Source organism: Pleuronectes platessa, chromosome 23 (assembly GCF_947347685.1).
Source record: "Pleuronectes platessa chromosome 23, fPlePla1.1, whole genome shotgun sequence".
Taxonomy (NCBI): domain Eukaryota; kingdom Metazoa; phylum Chordata; class Actinopteri; order Pleuronectiformes; family Pleuronectidae; genus Pleuronectes; species Pleuronectes platessa.
In genome coordinates, this window is record NC_070648.1 from 3,998,753 (window position 1) to 4,019,898 (window position 21,146).

At 44.8% G+C, this 21,146-nt stretch overlaps 3 protein-coding genes and 1 non-coding gene across 4 annotated transcripts; 3 read left to right on the forward strand and 1 right to left on the reverse strand.

Annotated features, from left to right (window-relative positions):
- The first annotated feature begins 1,446 nt into the window (after window positions 1-1,446).
- lrp10 (low density lipoprotein receptor-related protein 10) lies at window positions 1,447-8,065 on the forward strand. Its single transcript, XM_053416400.1, has 9 exons — window positions 1,447-1,620; window positions 1,790-1,822; window positions 2,130-2,274; window positions 2,448-2,641; window positions 2,774-3,360; window positions 3,466-3,902; window positions 4,487-4,681; window positions 5,200-5,329; window positions 6,129-8,065. Exons 1-9 carry the CDS (start codon window positions 1,572-1,574, stop codon window positions 6,780-6,782), a joined length of 2,424 nt encoding a protein of 807 aa, XP_053272375.1. The 5' UTR covers window positions 1,447-1,571; the 3' UTR covers window positions 6,783-8,065.
- Window positions 8,066-8,947: 882 nt separating this feature from the next.
- On the forward strand, window positions 8,948-12,701 carry LOC128430589 (ciliated left-right organizer metallopeptidase). The gene is made up of 14 exons (XM_053416692.1): window positions 8,948-9,311; window positions 9,379-9,472; window positions 9,703-9,754; window positions 9,893-10,042; window positions 10,342-10,467; window positions 10,567-10,651; window positions 10,765-10,913; window positions 10,994-11,174; window positions 11,314-11,383; window positions 11,503-11,599; window positions 11,872-11,979; window positions 12,075-12,206; window positions 12,307-12,416; window positions 12,503-12,701. Exons 1-14 carry the CDS (start codon window positions 8,948-8,950, stop codon window positions 12,699-12,701), a joined length of 1,917 nt encoding a protein of 638 aa, XP_053272667.1.
- Window positions 12,702-12,819: 118 nt separating this feature from the next.
- On the reverse strand, window positions 12,820-16,461 carry si:ch211-212k18.15 (uncharacterized protein LOC563681 homolog). The gene is made up of 5 exons (XM_053416366.1): window positions 16,395-16,461; window positions 16,020-16,143; window positions 15,754-15,848; window positions 13,718-13,888; window positions 12,820-13,610 (listed from the first exon to the last, which is right to left on the reverse strand). Exons 2-5 carry the CDS (start codon window positions 16,141-16,143, stop codon window positions 13,155-13,157), a joined length of 846 nt encoding a protein of 281 aa, XP_053272341.1. The 5' UTR covers window positions 16,395-16,461; the 3' UTR covers window positions 12,820-13,154.
- Window positions 16,462-18,241: 1,780 nt separating this feature from the next.
- Window positions 18,242-18,314, forward strand: trnak-cuu (transfer RNA lysine (anticodon CUU)). Its single transcript has one exon. It is a non-coding gene; the product is annotated as a tRNA-Lys (tRNA).
- Window positions 18,315-21,146: the final 2,832 nt, after the last annotated feature.

Sequence of the window (21,146 nt, forward strand, 5' to 3'; positions counted from 1 at the left end):
GCTCATATGATTGCTCATGGGGTCAAACACCTTATCTTTCTCCCTCATCAGTTTAATGTGTCCAGCTTTTATATGTTATAAATGTTAATAAACACAAAAATACTTCATCTGATGTTGTTTTTGTGAATTGAAACTGATGATGGACACTGACACCTGGTGTTGAAGAATACACATTTCACCTTTCAATCTCCTGTCACACATTAAAACCAGCTTGTATAGAAACCCTTCAGAGTTCTAATTTTAAATATTATTTTTCGAAATCCAAGACTTTGTGATTGTGAATGGGAAAAAAATCACATTTTGTTCTTTTATGAATGAAAGAGAAGAACACTCATGACATCACAAGCCCCGCCCCTCCTGTCATGAGCTAAAACACCCGGAAGTGGCTCGGAACTTGTCAACAAGCGAGGCCGACTGACATGGTAACGTACTCCTCTTCTTCTCCGGCCTTTTCTCACCACGTCACCGCTTCCCACCCGAAAGAAGCCGTTTATTGATCCGCTAAAATACAAAGTGTTGATGATTCAAGCCGCTTTCTCTCGGTGTGTCGCCGCCTTGAGGAAGCGAGGAAGCGGAGGAGGGGAGAGAGCAGAGGAAGGGGAGGCTAGCTGTTAGCTCCCGAAGCTAACTGTTAAATCTCTTCCAAGGGAGGCGAAGCGGCTCGCGACACAAACCGAACCCGCAACCTGGTGTTCGTATCCCCGCGGTGACAACAGCACGAGCCGAACCTCCGCGTTTTAATGGTTTCACGTTCCCCGAGAAGGACAGACAAGACTTTAGGAACAGTTTGTTTTTAACTCGGAAATGGTGGCGAGCCCGGCGTCATTGTTGAGAAGCTTATGGCAAGGAAGTGTGTTTGTGTGTGTTCGTGTGTTCCTGTGTCCATTGTGTTAGAGATCAGAACAAGCTATTAATATATCTGTCCCCCTTTTATATAACGAGATTGTATTGAAGGTAATGTATTTTGAAATCATTTTCGCGGCTTAATTAGCTTTTAATCAATTAATCAGATTGTATTTGTATAGCTCATATTCACGATTCGTCTCATAAGGGTCCAGTATAAGATTTAGGTGAAAGGGATCTATTGGCAGACATTGAATATAAAATAATAAACTTTCAGAATTGTTGTTCTCTTTACCCTAGAATGAGCCTTTTATATTATTTAAACTTGACGATAAGTGTTGTATTGATCGGTTAATTGTTAAAAGTCAAAATGTTGACTATCAAATTAAAAGCAGATTTAGAAAGCTGGTGTTATCCAACTGCTCTAACGTACGTGTGTGCTGACTCATTTCTTTATGGCAGTGACATAGTTATAAAAAGTTATCATGGTGAAAGTTTAACAGTTTCGGTTTCAACAGACAACCACGTCAAACACACCTTTCAATCATCTCCTCCTCTTCCTCTTCGCAGGTAAAGTCTTCCTGAACCACCAACCCCCCCACCCAACCCCCCGGCGAGATGGCGCTTCTCTGACCTTTTATTTTTTTTACCCTTTTTAAAGTCTTCTCTTATTTATTTTTTTTTATATATATGATTTCCAACCTTTTAAGAGGAGAAGCGTTATCACAATGACAGAGACTTATAAAGTCCGAGCCCTCCTGGTTTTCACCATAGCAGGTGAGTGAGTTCACACACACAACATCTGTATGTTTCTGTCTTAGCCGCCGGCTTTAACTTTCTATCAGATATTTGTTATGTTTGCACTTTTCATGGTATATCGCTGTTATGATCTGTGTCACACTTGATTTTAAAACTGGTCTGACTCGTTGTGTTTTTCGTTCTGCAGCCTGCAGTCGATTCGATCCTGCCCTCTGCTCCGGTAAGGAGACGTTGACTCAGCACTTTATCTCATGTCAAGTCTGTGGCTGTCATGAGAGGATTCTCCAATGTCACATTCTTGTTTCATACGTTCTTGTAGCCAATGCATAGAGGAGATCAGACTTTTAGAGACAGTTCCCTGTTTTATTTCACTTTTCTCCTATTGGTCTGTTCAATTGTATCTCAGATTTTATTTAGCATTACTTCCTTTGCTTCTTGACTAAACATTTATTTGCGTAATCAGTGTTTAGAGAAGCAGAAGTGATGTATTGAAACGGAGGTTGGATCATTTCTTCTTCGTCCCTCAGCTCGATGTGGGCGTTCCCTTCAAGTGTTTGACGACAAAGTGGGACAGATCATGAGTTCTGCGTACCACAGCTGGTCGTATCGCTTCGGCTCCATCTATGACTGCTGGATCATCAACGGTCGGGAAGGAGAACCCATCGTTCTCAGGTACAGATGCTGAGATGGCTCAAGAGTTGACATCATTTTCTGCCATAGGCCCCACTGTACTCCCTTTATTGTAATTCCCATCTTCAGCTTTAAGTTGGGTTATATGTTTCCTGATTTACCTTCCATAGCTAATCCCCCTTTTCTCTCATTTCAATTTCTTATTTTTTTTTTAGCTTTTCCCAGTTTTCAGCACGATGTAGAAAGGAGTCAGTGTCTATAAAATCCTCCGCTGGCGGTGAGCCGGTGGTCCTTTGTGGATCCAAGCTGCCGCAGCCAATTGAGTTCCCTGGGGGAAATATTACAGTGATGCACCACTTCCTCCCACATTTGTTCCCTGTGTCATCGTTTCTCTTGAACTATGCCAGAGGTATGGTGACATGTTTCACCTCTTGTACCTTTTCAATGGAACTTATGTCTGTACATTTTCTGCTGCAACTTCTACTTATTCTTATCAAACGGTCATAATCTGTGTAATCCTCTTCTCTCTCTACACATTCAGACACTGGTGAATGTCCTCTGACATCTTTTGAATGCCTCGGGGGCCGTTGCCTTCCCCTCTCCTGGCGCTGTAACGGCCAGGTGGAGTGTCTCGGTGAAGGTCCGGGTCTCAGTTCAGACGAACAGGGCTGCGATGGAGACGAGGGAACTCCAGCCCCCTCAAAGCAGGGCAGCACACAGGAAGTAGGAACTAAAAAGGAAATGAATACCGAGAGAAACCATGACAGGGATTTTGAGAAACTTCTCATGGATAAGAGTCAGAGCTCAGAAAGGTCAGAGGACAGATACGCTGACTCTGATCTGTGGGCGGAGGAGGAGGCCCAGGTGGATCGAGGTCAGCCTCCGACCCATAAGGAGCTCGCTGTGACACCAAGTCCCATTTTGTGGCCCTGTGGAGGGCTCCTACAGACCTTTTATGGGACATTCTCCCCCCCGGCCAATCGGGGTACTGCTCTGCTCTGTGTCTGGACTCTGGACCCTCAGGATTCCCGGCCCCTCAGATTGGATCTGCAGCAGCTTCTCCTGGGGTCCAGGGACAGACTCACCATCTACAACAGAGCGCAAGGCGAAGGAGATGTTATTAAACTTGTGAGTTTGTTTGATTCAGACATTTTTCTGCTATTCGTCTCTAAAGAAATCTTAAATAAATCCTTCCTCACTGTAACACAATGTTCCTTCCCTGCATGTTGTCAGATCACCAGCGCCTCCAATTACAAAACAGTCCAAGCCGAGTCCCACACTGGCGTCCTGTCGTTGGTGTATGAGACGCTCTCTGGCTCAGAGGGGAGCGGGTTTAACGCCACGTTCCACGTCGGGAGCTACTGCCCCCCATGGGAGGGTCGGTGTGGGGGGGCGTCAGGTGGCTGCTTCACCCAGGAGCAACGCTGTGATGGGAGATGGGACTGCTCCGAGACGGGGCAGGACGAGGAGGGATGCCGAGGCTGCAGTCCCAACCAGTTTGCGTGTGGAGTGGTGGGACAGAGGATGGTGGCCTCCAGCCACTTTGCTGGCCGGCCAGTGTGTTACCCGGCCACGGAGAGGTGCAACTACCAGCTGTACTGTGCTGACGGCAGCGACGAGAGGGACTGCACCGTGTGCCAGCCGGGGACCTTCCACTGTGACAGTGACAGGTCAGTGTGTGTCTGTTCCTCTGGAGACTTTCAGACTGAAATTCAGTTCTGTCTTCGCTGTGGAGAGGACGGGGTGTATTTGAGTTTCAGTTCTCTTTCGTGAAGCACGTGATAAAGATTAAAGTTCAGTCTTTATCTTGGAAATGTTTGTTAATCCATTAGCTTCACATCCTGGTCCATACATTAGTTAATCTGGAGATTGTCAAAAAATCATATCAAAACTGCTTCTTTCACCAGATTTTTAAGTCACCGGTGAGCTATTGAAGTTTAATGGTAAATTCTAATCACTCTGATACAATAACTAAAAGTTAGTGGTCAAAGTTTATTCATGACTTTGACCACTAACTTTTTTATCGAAGTGAGGTGTGTCTAGTGTGTGAGTCAGAGGGAGTGTGAAGATACACAATCATGTGAGAGCTTGACTGCATTTGCCTGAAGTATTGAACATCAATTTGGTTTTGTGTATTTTGTATGATTGTGTTGCCCTCGTAGTCAAACCCTTTTGAACAGGACGGAGCTGAATCTCTCACTCGTGTTCTCCCTGCACACTCTAACACACAAGTGGCCCATTGTCCCGTGTGCAGGTGTGTGTTCGAGAGCTGGCGCTGTGACGGCCAGGTCGACTGCAAGGACGGCACGGACGAGCTCAACTGCACCGTCATCCTGCCGCGCAAGGTCATCACCGCGGCCACGGTCGGCAGCCTGGTGTGCGGGCTCCTGCTTGTGATCGCCATGGGCTGCACCTGTAAACTGTACTCGCTCAGGACCCGGGAGTACAGGTAACTTCATTGTTTCTGTGCATTTATCGCTTTTAATACGGCTCATCTTGCAGCTTCTGCTCAGTTCCATATTTGATGTAGCTCTGACTCTCTCTGAGATAGTGACTCACAAGAGGTGCAGACTTTGTTTTCATAACTTCTGGATTCGGTAGCTGCCAAAAAACGACCAGACAGCTCCTCTAAAACGCTTTAGAACCTCCCACAACACAGACAACATGCAGTGTAGAAAGACACACACAAACTACCAGGTTGTTGTCTCAGCCAGAGCCGCTCATGTTGTGTACTCTTCTGAAAATTACACTTCTCAACTGTGTACAGCGCTTAAAAACAAACCATGTGTGGTTTAGAGAGTGTAGCAGTTGTTCAGGCTAATTTACTTTCAAAATAAGCTATAGTACAGTAGATGAATATACGATAAAGAAGTTTATACTGTTGATGAATCTCTGGAAAACCCTCACATCAGAAACCAGCGTAGTGTGTGAGTGTGAATTTGTCCTAATGTGTGTTTTTTCCCACAGCCTGTTTGCTCCAATCAGCCGCCAGGAAGCAGAACTGATCCAGCAGCAGGCTCCTCCGTCCTACGGTCAGCTGATCGCCCAGGGCATCATCCCGCCGGTGGAGGACTTCCCCACGGAGAACCCCAATGAGGTGAGAGAGAAGAGCTTCACAAGAGCATGTAGCTGTTTACAGGATGCGTTGACCTTTGTATCACAGGCTACCACAGTGTCTGTTGCATTATGGGTTGTTTGTAACCTTCTGAGAACATTCCTAAGAACAGGAGGGTCATCCTAAAAGCTTTAATAACCGACATCAGTCTTATGTTGCAACGCAGACTTCAGAGTCCAGTTTTCTATTCTCACACAGGCTTATTTGTTTGGCAGTGAAATTTAAAGCACCTGACCGTAACGTGACAACACTGGAAATCAAACCCCCGAGCTTCAGAGGACCATAACAGATTCATTTAATGCTCTGAAGTTTGAAAGAAAGGAGTCGGTGTGAGAACCCGACCGGATGAAGAGGAGTGATAACCGACTCATTCATGGGGGAAGAGGCCTCGTTGCTGAGTTGCACATTCTTCAGCCGTCCAGCGACACTAGGTCCCCTCTCATCTGCAGCAGCTCCTGTGTCATCAGTCTTTAAGTCATGTGCTCCACTCCAGCAGCTGACTTCCTTCAGGCCACAGCCTCCTGATGGAGATTAATGGAGTGTTAAGATAGAGCGAATGTGCTGTTGCTACACGAGCTCACATTAAGGTGCTTTATAATTAGCCAATGACGACAGTCGGGGGGATTTAGACGAGGGATTAACAAAGCAGGTGATGTCTGATGGGTCAGCCCCAGATTCAAACTCGCTCTTTAAACTTGGATCAGTGTTTTGGGATTGTTTTAATACAACTTGAAGAAATTTGGACACATTTTCTAATCCTGTTCCTTTCCCTCTTTGTCAGACCTCGTCTCTTTCTCTGAGGGGAATCCTCCAGCTCCTCCGTCAGGACGCGGCCAACTCCCCTCACCGCAGACGCAGGCCCCGCTTCGTCCGCCGGGCCGTCCGCCGCATGAGGCGCTGGGGTCTGATCCCCAGACCTCCCTCCAGGCCGACCCAGACGTCCGGCTCCGGCCAGCAGCAGGCAGACGCCGCCCCCTCTGGCCAGGAGCCGGCGCTCTCCACTCCCACCAGCGCCTCTCTGGCCGTGGAGGCGCTGAACCAGCCGGTGCCTCAGAAACTCGGCTTGTTGGCTCAGGCCGAGCTGCAGCAGCATCAGGACGACGACGACGTGCCGCCTCTTCTGCTGTCGCTGCCCCCGCCGCCCGTCGCCTCCCCCCCTCCCCCTCCGTACGCTCCCCCAGCCCCGCCCCCGTCCCTCTCGTTCACTCCCCCCGTCACCGTGCCCCCGAGCAGCCCCTCTCTTGCCTCCATCTTCCACACCCTGGGCCTGAGTATCTCCCTCTTCCGGGCGTCGCCCTCGTCCTCCTCCACCAACTCCATGCCCCTCTCCGCCTCCCCCTCCTTCTCCTCCTTCTCCTCCTCAGATGACGAGGTGCTGCTCATCCCTCTCTCCGAGGACACCACCTCAGAGGATGACGTGCCCATGCTCACCTGAACGGCTTCCTCCCTCGCCCGGGGACTCACGCCCCTTCTCTGTCTCCTTTTTACGCACTAATAACTGAGTCTTTCCACATTCGTTTGAACTGAAGCACAGGAGGTGGCCCCCAGCGAGACGCAGCCTCACTGTGCAAGTCTGGTGCCTTTTTCAAATTGCTTTGAGTTTTTTTTTTTTTAAAGTGTATAAGTTTTAGACGAAGAGCATGGCTGATGTGTGTCGGGGAGTGAGCGTGAGTCGAGATCGGGTGTCCACTTAATTTTACGCCGGGCTGCACATTGAAGGTAAACTTTTTGCACAGAAGAATCTTCCCTATCCACAAACTGAGGCGGGCGACTGTCACACTGAATGATGAGAGTTTTTATGATGGAAAAATTGTTGTGTTTTGTATGGTTGCAGCTGTGTGAATGAATTAATGTCTCGCGTAGACAGTGGAGTATGTTTGTAGATGTGGTCCATCCCCACATACTTCTGCCACTCGCATCCAGTCTCATGTTATATCCGATGTTATAATAGAAAAAGAAAAGATTTCCCCTATTTAAGTGCCTTTTTGAGGAGTTTCCTGTAGATGGCTCGAGGTGATTGAGACGATTCCCGGTGACACACAAAAACACAAAGAGGCACGTTTCCCTCACACCACAGCACCCATCGACACAGTCAGTGACTTCATGATTAAAAACAATGCATGACTACTCTGCAAGCCGGCAATAACTTTTCGGGACCCCGTAGTTTTTGTGCACAATCATGGCGACACTCACACACACACACACACACACACACACACACGTGTACACTTTCTAAGCGAATGTATGTAATATACAAAAAAGCAAATATGTCTAAAGACAATCTCTTTGGTGCCTGATTTTAGTGTGTCTGGGTATGTGTATGTGTGTCGTGTGCACAGGAAGAGGAGGGGCCCCCTCGTGATGAGCAGGGCCCCCCGCAATCACAAAGTCAACCTCAACTTGAATCTTCAGCCCCTGAGGGGAATGGGTCGCATCCTGTCACATTTTGACACAGCAGAATTGTGGTGTGCCATTTGTATTGTTGTACATTTTACAGTGTTTTTTAATTTCAGCAAGTTGCTTCTGATTTTTCCTTTCCTCTTAAGTTTAATTTTTTTTTCTGTTGCTTTGATGAATGTATTGGTGTCGACGTAGAGTAGCCGGAAGTTTAAAATTTAGATAAAATAAGAGCGAAAGTGATTTTATGATTTTATTAGGGTCAACTTCACTGTATATATAAGTAAAAATGTGGCTGAGATTAAACGATTTGCACTTTTAGTTTCGGCGTGTTGTGTTTGTTTGTTGGTCAGTGAAGAGGGGCGGCCGACACAGAGGAGACAACAGGTGAGAGAGTTGTTGCTTTGTGTATTGTATTCAAACGTCCTCACTCAGACTCAGACTCCTGGATGAGCTCCTCAGAGTTTTGTCCTGGGAAGGAGACAGAAGTTGAGATCAGGACTCAGGATTAGAAGTGAACGAGTGGAGAGAGCGACATTAAGTTCGGCTACAAGGTAATCACGAGGGCTGCTTTTAAATTCATTGATTTTGTAGAAAAGGGATTGTAGAAGCTAAATTGCCTCAACATTTAACAGCAGGCCCAGTTTCTTCTCACGTGTTTTATCCTTCCAGACTAAAATGTGCTCATTATAGCCATTGATTTAGTCAGATGCTTATATTATATTTTGCGGAAAAAACACTGGGGTCATGAGTCGAAGTACCCACTTTATTTTTCTGTCTGGGAATATAAGTCTGGTGTTGAAATTAACTGACCAAAATGACTACTTTACAGTATGTTTAGCCCAAAATAGCGAAATTAAAATACAGTATCAGATTTTATCTTATTTACTATTCCATTTCAGTTATGTATTTCATATTTATGCTTTTAAATAATGAAAAACGACTGACACATCTCAGTATGATATGAATGAATTATAAAAGTTGACTGTGTTTGTGGCACCTTGTTATTTCAGATTTATATAGATGGCTCTTTTCTCTATAGGCTGCTGGTGTCATGATAAATTAATAAATTGGATTGATGGGATCCACTACAGCCTGGAGTAAACACCCTGTGTGCTGCTGCTGCTCATGAGACGTCTGGAGACAAACTGTGAAACGTTGTCCTCACTGTCACCTTTAAATAGGTCCCAGCCATATCCCATTATGACCTCCCTGCCAGCCCTGAGGCTCTGGGTGGGGACGTTGGTGGTCATGCTGGTGGCTGAGCCGCCTGGAGCTCTGCAGAAGTGCATCTTTGATGAGGTTCAGGCTCAGGTCCGAGTGGTCAGAGCTGCACGGATCAACCCCCACAGCCCCCCCGATGAGCCCACACCCGCACCCCTGACTGGGCCACGGCACCAGAGGAGCAGCCTGGGAGAGATGACCCCTTCTGCTCCTGCCTCGCCACAGCCAATCAGGATCCACACCTGGATTCCGAGAGAGAGCGACCACCTATCAGACGCAGAGAAGGGGAGACTGGAGGAAGCAGTGGAGGAGGCTGTGAGGGTGGTGTCGTCTTTACTGTCAGGTAAGAAAACAACACACAAAGACACACACACACAGGGTATTATAAATCAACTAATGATCTTTCACAGTGAACAGGGTTGTTGGTCCTTTGCTGCTCAGCAGAGACGTCAACAAATATTGCAAGTTCATCTGGAGCAATTCAAGAACAAGCAACTACAACAGGTGTGTGTCTGTTTGTGTGTGTTTGTGTAGTTATGACATTAATGACGGGGAGACCTCATGCAGCCTCTACACAGAAAAGCCTCAGCCTCACACGTATTCCCTGTAAAGCCCCACTTCCTTATTTACCCAATAGAACTACATAATAATCAATAATCAAATAATCAAATAACTATAAAAGGAGGAGGGTTGTCATGAAACCTGATTTAAACTTTACAGATGTTTTTCTTCAGGTGTGGTCGAGCCAACAACAACTACAGGAACGAGACGTGTCTGGACGTGACAGTAAGTCTGAATAATTTAAATCTTTTCCTTTGTTTAACCAGAGAAGACAGAAACAGCAAGTACCTGTTAGGTCTCTGTTCCTTGTTAGTGAGGGACACCTTCATGCCAAGCATCAAATAAGCACTGTATCCTACACAGATCCCAGATCAGCACCTGTCTGGATGTGATATTTACCCGGAGCCTGACTCACCGCTCAGGACTGTGCTCAGACCTGAAGGTGCCGGACTCCCCGACACCGACTTCCTGCTCTACCTCCACACACAGTCCACTGACAAGTGTCGGGCAGAGGTGAAGACTCACAGACAACTTCAATGCTTTTGTCTTTTTGCCCTCAAACCACATGTGTGACTCTTTCTTTGAATGTTTAGTAAGTTTAAGTGTCTCTGGAGATGCTGTTTTCAAAAAAATATGATGCATAAAATATAGTTCTGTCTGTCACTGGAGACATTTCACCAAATATCAGTTCCTACGACAGCAAATATGATCATTATCACTCAGTTATTTACAATGGAAGAGAAATAAAGAATATCTTTAAAAAATCAAGTATTTTTATTTACTGCTTCTAAATGTTTATGTCTCTTCTTCAGCCCAGTGTGTTGGCATACGCTGCCCACTGCCAGACGGACACCCAGGGGCGACCTGTGGCCGGGGTGGTGGTCATCTGCAGGGACAGACTCTCAGAAGCTGCCTACAACCACCAAGCTACAGTACAGGTAGGATTTATCATATTGATAACTCTGAAACATGTGTATAAAAATGTTTTTCTCCAGCAGGATGAGATGGAAGGATCCTAACGAGTGTGTTTTTTCCAGACTGTGATTCACGAGCTGTTCCACGCTCTGGGCTTCTCTAGAGATCTCTACCACACCTGGAAAGACTGTTCATCCTCAGCTCCAGGTTTTTCAACTGTTTTTAGATGTTTTTTTTATGTCACTATCTAAAATAAATAAAACACTCATTCAGGATCCGTTTCATTGATCAGAAATGTGTTTGTGTTTTTCTTTGTGCAGCACTGGGCTCTGGATGTTCACCTCGGGGGAAAGTGGTTCACTCTGATGGATCAGGTCAGATGAGGATCTACACCTCTTCCGTCCTCTCGGCCCTGCAGACGCACCTGATGTCCCCTGACCCGGAGCTGGGAGGCCCGCTGGAGAACCTGGTACTGGAGCTGCTCAGGTTCCATTCATAATCAAGGGACAGACCCGCCGCCTGTTTCAAACCTCTGACTCCTTCCTTCAGGATGCACCAGGCAGAGCGTCCTCTCACTGGGAGGCCCGAGTCCTGCGGGGGTCCATCATGGCTGCGGAGCTGGAGGACCCGGCCACGGTCCGGATCGACCCGGTCACTCTAGCTGCTCTCCAGGACACAGGCTGGTACAGGGTGGAGCTGAGCCGGGCACAGAGTCTGGTCTGGGGTGACAGTAAGAGAAGAGGAGGGGGGGTGAGGGTAATCTGCAGGACAATTGATGTCTGGATAATTAAAATGGGCTTATTTCTGTGTCTCAAAACTGTTTGATTGACAATAAACTATAAAATTTAGTATAATTGTGTGTTTTGTAGGTGAAGGAGCCTCGTTTGGTTCCCTGTCAACCTGCCATCACAACTCTTCATCCTTTTTCTGCACCGGCAGGTTCATTCAAACTTTGTTTTCTCCTAAACAACTTCAAGGGGAACACTGGTATTGTGTTTATTTGAATTGGCTGATTATATTTCCAGCAATAATGTTTTGCATTATGTTTCCCCTCTCAGTGGACTTGGGTGTCATTTTCTTCACCTCCACAAGGGCGAGTGTCAGACTGATCCATACCTGGAGGGGTGTCGAGTATTTAAACCCCTAAAGAATTCAGTGAGTTATATTTTGTTTAACACAACAGCTTTTAATGTGGAATTATCATTTGTAATTTATATCTTTAGTTAATTAGCTTTATTCTAAAGTGTGATTATGGTGTTTTTTATTTATTTAGCTCATCTTGCATTGACTTTAATGTGCATTCTTTACATCTATGCTCTGGACTTGTATCTGTCCGATCCTGTAAAGCAGTAACTTCTGAATTTTTATGTATTTATTTGTAATCTGAGTCTTTTTAATTTAAATTTTCATGCTTTGTCTTCATGCAGAGTGAATGCTGGAAAAAGGAGAACACCAGGCCGACACCTGAGCTCGACTGGAGCGGGGAGATTTGGGGCCTCGGCAGCCGTTGCTTCTCCTCCAACCTGACCAGACAGGTGTGTGTGAGTGTTTGTGAATCCTTGTCACCTGCCTTTTTAAAACTTGTCTCTTAGTTTCACATTATTTTCCTCTTTCTCTTTTCCACGAGCAGACGCAGTTCCTTGAATCGAGCGGCTCAGTGGAGGGCCGCTGTTACAGACACAGATGTACTGGACCGAACAGATACCAAATCCAGGTGTCTGGCTCTGACTGGGTGGACTGTCCCCCAGGGGGCGCAATTCAGGTAATGACACCCAACATGTAACAACACTATGCTGTAAATCCTAAGACTTTGTGAAGAGATGCTGTAAACATTAACTCCTGCGTCTTTTTTAAATCCTCAGATAAATGGATACCAGGGTTTAGTGTTCTGCCCCGACAGGAGGTTGTGCCTTTACCCGGATATCACTCCTCCCTCAGATGATGTTGGTGGATTTCCTCCTTCCAACACAAGGCAAGTATGATTTAAAAAATATGGCTTCCTCTCGTCTTACAATAATGTAACTCATGCTAACTTAACGTTGTTGTGTTTCTGTTCAGTGACCCTGAAGGGATGATGAACCCAGCCCAGGACGGCGGCGGGTCGAGCCTCAGGCCTCACACAGAGCTCAGTGTGGCCTCGGCGCTCGGCTTCACGGCCGCTCTGTGTCTCCTGGCTGCTCTGGCTGTGTCTTACAGGAAGTGTCGCTCCTGCAGGAACAGGGTTCGCTCTGTTCCAGACGATCACAGTGACCTTTAACAAACTGCTGACCATTAACACTGTTACTGAGACTTGAGTAGTTACTTTATTTTGTCTGATCTGCTATTTAAGGGACGTGTTTATAAATAAATAAAAATGAATTCACACACACACACAGTTCATTTTAATTAAAGCTTTTATTTTACCACTTAACACTAGTAGATCTCATTATCTCTTATGATGTGGTAAAATATCACAAAGGAATAAGAGGCTGCAATGTTTTAAAGATGATTGTACAAACTGCTGCTTAAATGCTTTTATAATCACATTTTCCACTCCCGATGTAAAAATATAAATTATTTAAATATAAAGGCCCATTCTAAGGTAAAGAAAACTACAAATCAAACACTTTAGGTGAAACACATCACATCATGATTATTTCATACAACAGATCCCTGTCACCTGAACCTTAATGAGTGAAACTTTTAAGAGAGTGCCACTTTTATATCGTTTTTATTTCCTGTCCCACACTGGGATTGAGGTCTGTCTGGGAGCCAAACCACCCAGACAGATTTCGTACGGTGAACTGGTCTTGCTACATTCAAGCTTTAGTTTCAGGCAGAGGAAGCAGAATGGAACTTGGCATCGAGGGCAGTGAATGTTCTTGCAGTGTTGTTGGTTGTGCTCCACCTTCATGCCACATGTCGGGCAGGCCCTGACTGACGGGCAGCTGGTGACACCCTCCACATCAGGCAGAGTGATGGTGGGACATGTCTGCAGAAGCTGCAGGTCCTGGTTGGCACAGCCGTCGTTGTTGCAGCGGTCCGACCGAGGGGCCCGACCGTTCCACTTCCTAAGACACTGCCAGCAGAAGAGATATGTCATCTTCTGATCAGCAGTGCATATGGTGCACTGGACACACAGGTTGGAGAGGTCCTTTCTCTCCACATACGTGTTGCACTGTGGGCACTGAAATGGAAAACAGTGAAACATCCCATCATATATAGAAATGAGTGCACTTGATTGTGTTTTAATTATCTGAATCATAAAAAGAACCAAAGTCCTGGAGCACTCACAGCCTGAATGTCACAGAAGTCTGCAGCCACCAGACGAGCCATGGTCTCTTCAAAGTGCCTCATCTCCGACACAGACAGATCGGCCAGTCGGCGAACTTCTTTATACGACCACTGCTTATTGCAAAGATTGGTTCCCTCTCCCAGTGCTTGACATCTGAACTTATAAATCCCCTTGAAACAACAATTAAAAAGACCATTTGAAAGCCCCATAGACTATCTGAAGATGGACATGACAGATCCCCAAAGGTACAGCCAAAGAGTCTTCATCGCCTCCAGTACATCTAAAAATAAATATATCTCAAAAATAGCATTTGTCATTTAAGATAATCACATTGTTTGTCCAAATGCTCATTTTCCGGTAAGTTTGGATTTAATAAGTTATTTGATGCTGTAAAAACAGAGTGAAACATCTGCATTGACTCCATATGACGTCATCAGCACAAGATGGCCGAGTTCCAGTTCAAAAGTAATTTGGCTTCATTTCTGGATAGTGGGAGGAGTGGAGCTAAGTCATCCACCTGTATTAACCGTTAATGGGAATCACTGGGCAAAGGTACCTACATTAAAATGCTAAGCGATCATAGAACGATAAAATGTGACTCACTCTGCGTGTAGTTATAATTAGGGATGCACGGATATGGAAATTCTTGGCCGATACCGATATTTAAAATAACAATCTGGCCGATAGCCGATACCGATATTTGTTTATTTTCTTTTTGTTGTTATTCATTCACCCTTTTGTGCCAAAAATAATTAAATCATTATTTAAAAAGCACTATTTAAAAAAAATTCAGCCCTTCATCACTCTTCTTTTAATGAGCACAAATTGAATCAGATTTATGAAACAATCTCTGATTTAACTAAACTTTATTTAACAGAGACATATTAGGCCCATTTTACCGCAAGTTGAAATGGTTCCTTGGGATCTTAATGAAATGTCTGTAACATATTTTGGTCAAAATACCACAAGGATAATTTAAAACAGCACCTTTTTACCCTGTCTAAAACAGCCCTGTTAAAGTATCATTATAGAGAACGCTCTTCTCATTGACTTACGGTAGCAGTATTGCCCGTTTATTAGATGTGTTACGGCTTCTGTGTGTATGACGTATGTTGTCAATTCCCTTGTTACCTGTGCATGAGACTGATGGATAGAGCCGATGCACATGAGAATAAAGTACTTAAGCAGACGCTACGCTCATACTTTTTACACCAAGTTACACTGCGTGAGTCAAGATAACTTAACAAGCCCTCCTCAGTTTGACCTGTTTTGAGTGTCGGGCAGAAATCACATCGCGTCAACACCCACCGTGGCCCTTCGCGATGCTTGTTTTAATTAAACAGTCGGATTCCCCTGGTCCGCACCAGTTCTCAGTCAGCTGCTAGGCGCCAGCCGGAGGGTTCCCCCGGCGGTCGCCGTAGCTGAGGTGATCCGCGAGAAGGGCCCGACACGCGTCCAGAGTGGCCGCCGCTGACCGCGTACCCGGTCCCCTCCAACGGCCCGGCTTCCGCGCCGGCGATGGACACCGCCCCGCGGTCCAAGAGAAAGAAAGACCCCGCACCAGTGACGCGGTGAGGTGCGGCACCGGATGAGGACCTCCCGGTGCCGCACACTGAGCCTCCGGCGGCGCGGAGAGGAGGGCGACGGAGCGACTGCTCCCCCAGCCGCAGCACGTGCCCAGCGGTTTTACCACAAATATGAACATCGGCCAATGATATCGGTGAAAGTCAAGTTTATTACCGATAAGCCGATATCAGTAAACGAGGCGAATATCGGCCGCTACCGATGTTCGGCCGATAATCAATCACATACTAATACACCAGTGACATTACTTTCACTTTTGATGAGCTTGAACTGGACCAGGTCATTTTACATTGTGGTATTGATAGGATCTGGGTATGTCTTCTACCACTGAACAAAACACATGCTGCGGATGGTAGCATGATCAAGTGACACAGGCTGTGTTTCTCGTTTCATTTTCAAGCACGTTGATTTAAACAAAGCCTAGAAACAAACAAACGTTTAAGGCAGTTACCTGATCCAGTTGACTGCGACAGCTCTCTGTCAGAGACTCAGGGGAGACAGCATGTCCACAGGACATCACTGCTCGGAGATCACCGTCTTCTGAAGCTGAAGTGTACGAGAGGAAGTCATTAGAAAAATAAGATTCTTACAATCCAATGTTCGAAGAAAAATAGACAGACAACTGAACTTACTAATAAAGGGAAAACAACAGTTTTATCATCTGCATCCGTAACTTCCAACACTAGCCACTCTTGTGAGAAAGGGAATAAATCTTACAAAATGGATCCAAGTCGTCCTTTTTGTCGACTAACTCTAGTGTGGGGTCGAGCGGGTTGTAGTTCTTCTTCTTCTTCTTCTTAAATCTCTTAGAAAACCTATTGAATGATTCACGGGAAAACATCTGGACACCAGACAATAACAAAAATAAGAACATTTAGTTTGTTGTTTGACAACAGTTGTTACTGATATTGAAAACAACTGACAAATAACTAGTTGTCAAAATGTTTAAATAACTGCAGCGGAGTCAAAGTGTAGTGTGACAGTATTTCCATGTAGGAAACACAATAAAATGAAAATACACTTAATACTTCTGTGACTGTATTTGGTTGTGTTCCTAAAAAGTTACCAAACGATAAAGCTACATAAACTTACCTTCGTTCATTCAGAGCAGCAGTAGCAACACTGATCCTCCCTCTCTCTCTCTCTCTCTCTCTCTCTCTCTCTCTCTCTCTCTCTCTCTCTCTCTCTCTCTCTCTCTCTCTCTCTCTGTGTGTTTGTGTGTCTGTGTTTGTAACAGCTCACTTTGACACTCCCTCAACTACTTACTTATTATTATGTGGTTGTGTTTTTGATGTTCAGATGATAACACAATAACACACAATATAACATAATATAAATCAATGTAGCATAATATAAATCAATGTTACATAACTTAAAACAATAAAACACAATGTAACACATTATAGCACAACGTCAGAGATGATCTCTAATGGTTTATAAAGTTGTTTTACCCAGCAGCCCACGGTCTCCCTCCGCTGCTGCTCCTGGACTCAGGATGAAGAAAGTAGATCCTCTTTGTGTCTCACTTCTAGGACATGAAACTTCCTCCAAATGTCTCCTGGAGACTAAATGTGTCCCTCGACTTAAAGACGGTTTGTTTTCATCTGGTTAAAACGCGTGTTATCTCATGTTTTAGATCCGTGCGCACCTGGAGGCAGCGGGACGCAGCACCACCCGGCGGAGGAGCGAGGATTCAGCCGCTGGACGTCGAGGAGCGTGTCCTCGGTGAGAATGAGACTGATGTCAGATCTGATGTGGAGGACTCGTCTCGAGGACAAGAGACACAGGTTTGTGTCTTCAGGACTTTTGTTTTGGACTCACACACGTGTCGAGTGAAACGAGCTGAAATGTGCGAATGTTAACGCAGCGAGCGGCTTTAGCTTCAAACGGGAACTGATCACGTGTCAAATGGTGACAACTGACGCACCAATTAATATAAATTAAAACTCCGACTTTCATTGTGACGCTTTTATTTGTGTGTTTTGTGTTAATTGCGTTTTGTTGAAGACTGATTGGCAGAACATGGAGGAATAGTGAGAAGCTAAAGTTATCTAGCTTAAGTTGTGGTTAGCGCATGGTGCGTGGCCCTCATCATTAGCATCAATTAAAGTCCGGATAAACTCTCTTTGTTTATACTTTATAAACAAGATGGAGATATTTGAATTAGATGCTTTCTGGTGTCGTTAAATAATTGTCGATGTCTCCTGTGTTTTTTTCCTTTTAAGGCAGGACCTCGGTGTTTGGGGCAGATGAAAGTAAAGTACACAGTAAGTAAAACTTTCTAATACTGTTACCACTGTGTTTTTACTTTAGTATCAGGAGACTGTCGCTTATTTGACTCATGTTTTCACAGCTGTTGTCCTAAAACTGCATTAAAGGTTCTTTAATGAGTCAACGTCATGTGATCTACACAGTTAAAGGGATAGTTCACCCAAAAATGAAAATTCACTTCATCTACTCACCACTATGCCGATGGAGGGGTGGAGTCATAAGGTAGAGACTTTGTTGCAGCTTAACGCAATTCAATCGAAGTCACTGGTGCGCAATTTTTCAAACACAACACAACAATAGAAAAAACACACAACGTGCCTCCATCTAAACTGTCACTTTAACTGTTTGTCAAGCTCAAATGTCCACAGGAAGTGTCTAAGCTAGCTGACGTAAACTTTTCCGGGCTGTTATACTCCATAGCTAGTTCTTGTTACTCACAGGTCATGTGTGAAATTGGCTTCACTGCTGCAGGAAGGAAATCCAGTCTATTGTAACTTAAATTAAACCAAAACTCAGCCTAATTATACAAGAGCTCAAACAACTTAAATCTCTCTTGTTGCCTTTAATTCACAACATGGTAAATATGGTATTTTTACATACTCAACGTTCCTTATAGTGTAACTACTCTGTAGTGCTGTTATAAAGGGACTTGCAGTTAGCTTTTTCCAGCCCGGCTAGCTCAGTCGGTAGAGCATGAGACTCTTAATCTCAGGGTCGTGGGTTCGAGCCCCACGTTGGGCGCACAATCTTTTCTCTTTTGTGTTTGGATTTCCTTTATATTTTCAAAACATAACTAAATGATTAATATATAATAATATAGTATATCATTTTGAGCTAGCTTGTCTGTCTGTCTGTTGTTTAGCAGGATCGTAGACAGATAACAAGGAGCCACATACTGGAAATATAAAAAGGTAGCGTGTCGGCACAGGGACTGACGCTTGGGGGGGACGGGCGGCACTGGGCTGAGGCAGGAAAATGAAGGAGTAGTGAGACTTATTCTTCTTCAAGCTGTACTCCATATAGATATCTATGGAGGACCATACATGACATAAGTAAAAATAAATAAATAAATAAATGTATAAATAAATACAGAAATAAATAAATAAATAAAAAAGGAAATAAATTAATTAATACAGAAATAAATAAATAAATATGTTAATACCAAAAGAAATGTCAAAATAAATGTCTTAAATATATTTGCACATTTATTTATTCCCTGATACATTTCCTTTTCATTTGCAGTGTCCTTATGCTAATGAGAAAGGCGGGCCTAACCGCAGTCTCGAGCAGGATTGGTCACAGGAGTGTAATGATCCAGCCCTACGTCTGCCTCTCAATGCTGACTGGTGTCCAGTAGCTGTTTGCAGCGTTGAGCCAGTTCACACTTAACATGAACTAGTTCAAGTTCAGAGGGTTAGTTAAGGTTATTTTTTATTGGGATGATTTAGCTGTCAGTAGTCCTGACTGTGAGCGTCACGTCTGGTGTTGTACTGAGCACAAGGAGCGAGCCGAGAGGAGAAGGAGGAAACAGAAACTCCAGCTCGGTACAAACCACCTGCAGCCTCTGCTCTGATCATGAAGCCGCTGATCTCTGATCAGATGTGACCAGAGAAACTCTGTGTTTTCACTGTTTTCACTGTTTTTATGCTAATGCCTTTCTCATTAGCATAAGGACACTGCAAATGAAAAGGAAATGTATCAGGGAATAAATAAATGTGCAAATATATTTAAGACATTTATTTTGACATTTCTCTTGGTATTAACATATTTATTTATTTATTTATGTATTTATTTATTTATTTCCATTTTTATTTATTCATTTATTTATTTATTTATGTATTTATTTATACATTTATTTATTTATTTTTACTTAAGTCATGTATGGTCCTCCATAGATATCTACTCCTCAGACCTCGAGGAACAGACCCCAGTCCAATGGGAGGGGTCTCAGGGTTTCCCCCAGCACTATCTTGTTAAGGCGGCCGCCTTAACAAGACTAGGGCCCCGCCTTGACTACCAATGTATTGAAAAAAAAAAAAAAAAAAAGTTGAAAAAAAAAAAAAAAAAAATGGCATTGATAATACTCAGGTAATACTGTTTACAACATTAAGGCCTCAGTATGCTTCTCCGAGTCCGTTTCGGAATGACGGACGGACGGATCGGACGGACCCTTTTTGATTTATAGTTCTACGAGCCTTTTTGTTGTGAAAACAATTCACCGCCAGAACAGTAGATGGCGAGACGGAAGTCGAGCTTAGACAAGCCTACCTCATGAGGTATATAGAAGAAGTCCACGCTGGTTTATTTACGTCCTCCCGGCTCCTCACACACAGTGAACGATGGTAACAGAAAAAGGATGTTGATGACGCGACAGTTTTTGCTGAATAAAGTGACACCCAGCGGGTCAAAATGCTTTTGTTATCGTGTCTTAGCGCAGCGGTTCCCCGGTCTTGTTTCCAAACTGCGTTGCTAATTCAACAGCTGCAACAGCTTGAAGCTACACGGAGGCAGCTAGCTCCCCCCAGCTTCCACACACAGTCAGCACGGACACCCGATACTAGCTACTACCAAGTGTTTGCTTCTAACCTGACGGTGTTTGAGAAACAGTGTCATGAGAGCCGTGGGATTAAAGTCAGCGGGTTTTTGCGCTGTTCCCACCGCAGTTAGCATGGTGGCTAGCCCGCTAGCCCCGTTATCAAAGTTCGTTATAACCTCATGTGACCGTACACACATGCTGTAAGTGCTCTAACCAGCCACCGTCAGCCGGACAACGCCGCTGGCTTAACACACTTGTCACATTAATCATAGAGTCGTAGTTGTGATTTTGGTTTATTGTGATGTAGGGAATGGAACAGGAAGTTTCCATTCCGAAATGCTGGCGTTAGCGGACCAATCACAGCCAAGTGCTATCCGTGGGCTGTCCGTCATTTCGACGTGTAGTTCGAAAAATGAGAGCGGCACGAAAAGCTCTCCGAGGAGCCTCGGAGAGGCACGGAGAGGGCGTTCCACGTTGGAGAGGGCGGTCCATCTGGTGGTTGAATATATTGTTGCATAGTCTATCATAGTCACCTGTCAATCTACCGCCAGTGACGTGCGGTGAGGTCAGTGAGTGGGTAGGCACTGAGTTCTGAAAACCAGATTTCTCTAAACCTATATATTGTTAAATCAAAAACAATAAACAACAAACAGGCACGCACGGCCGATTTCAAATAAGTTCCTCCCTTTCTTTCTTTCTTTCTCTCTCACTCACTCACTCACTCACACACACAGACGGGACGTATATGAAATGTCACGACGGTGACTTCAGGTTTGCCCGTAGCCTACTGTAGTTTGGTCTAAATGATTAAACATCGCATCCATCGACTTAACGGACCCGTCCCTCACACCGAGGGCAGAATAAACGTAAGGCAACAAGTCAAACCTTCGCCGATTCAAACTACCGGTACTACTTCTATTCAACTTAAAAATAAAAGACAGCATTCATCATTATGTAGGACTACAGCATAACTGATGGCAACTCCACTCCATAAACTTTATCTTAATAGATATAGTACCAGTAGCATATGCCCCATG

Coding starts and splice junctions, on each gene's coding strand:
- lrp10 (XM_053416400.1), top strand. CDS start 1,572: ATGACAGAGACTTATAAAGTCCGAGCCCTCCTGGTTTTCACCATAGCA. Junction 1,621..1,789: donor CCTGGTTTTCACCATAGCAG/GTGAGTGAGTTC, acceptor TTCGTTCTGCAG/CCTGCAGTCGATTCGATCCT. Junction 3,361..3,465: donor AAGGAGATGTTATTAAACTT/GTGAGTTTGTTT, acceptor GCATGTTGTCAG/ATCACCAGCGCCTCCAATTA.
- LOC128430589 (XM_053416692.1), top strand. CDS start 8,948: ATGACCTCCCTGCCAGCCCTGAGGCTCTGGGTGGGGACGTTGGTGGTC. Junction 11,980..12,074: donor CCTCCAACCTGACCAGACAG/GTGTGTGTGAGT, acceptor TTCCACGAGCAG/ACGCAGTTCCTTGAATCGAG. Junction 12,207..12,306: donor CCCCAGGGGGCGCAATTCAG/GTAATGACACCC, acceptor TTAAATCCTCAG/ATAAATGGATACCAGGGTTT.
- si:ch211-212k18.15 (XM_053416366.1), bottom strand. CDS start 16,143: ATGTTTTCCCGTGAATCATTCAATAGGTTTTCTAAGAGATTTAAGAAG. Junction 15,849..16,019: donor GGACGACTTGGATCCATTTT/GTAAGATTTATT, acceptor CGTACACTTCAG/CTTCAGAAGACGGTGATCTC. Junction 13,889..15,753: donor GTCGCAGTCAACTGGATCAG/GTAACTGCCTTA, acceptor TGTTGTTTCAAG/GGGATTTATAAGTTCAGATG.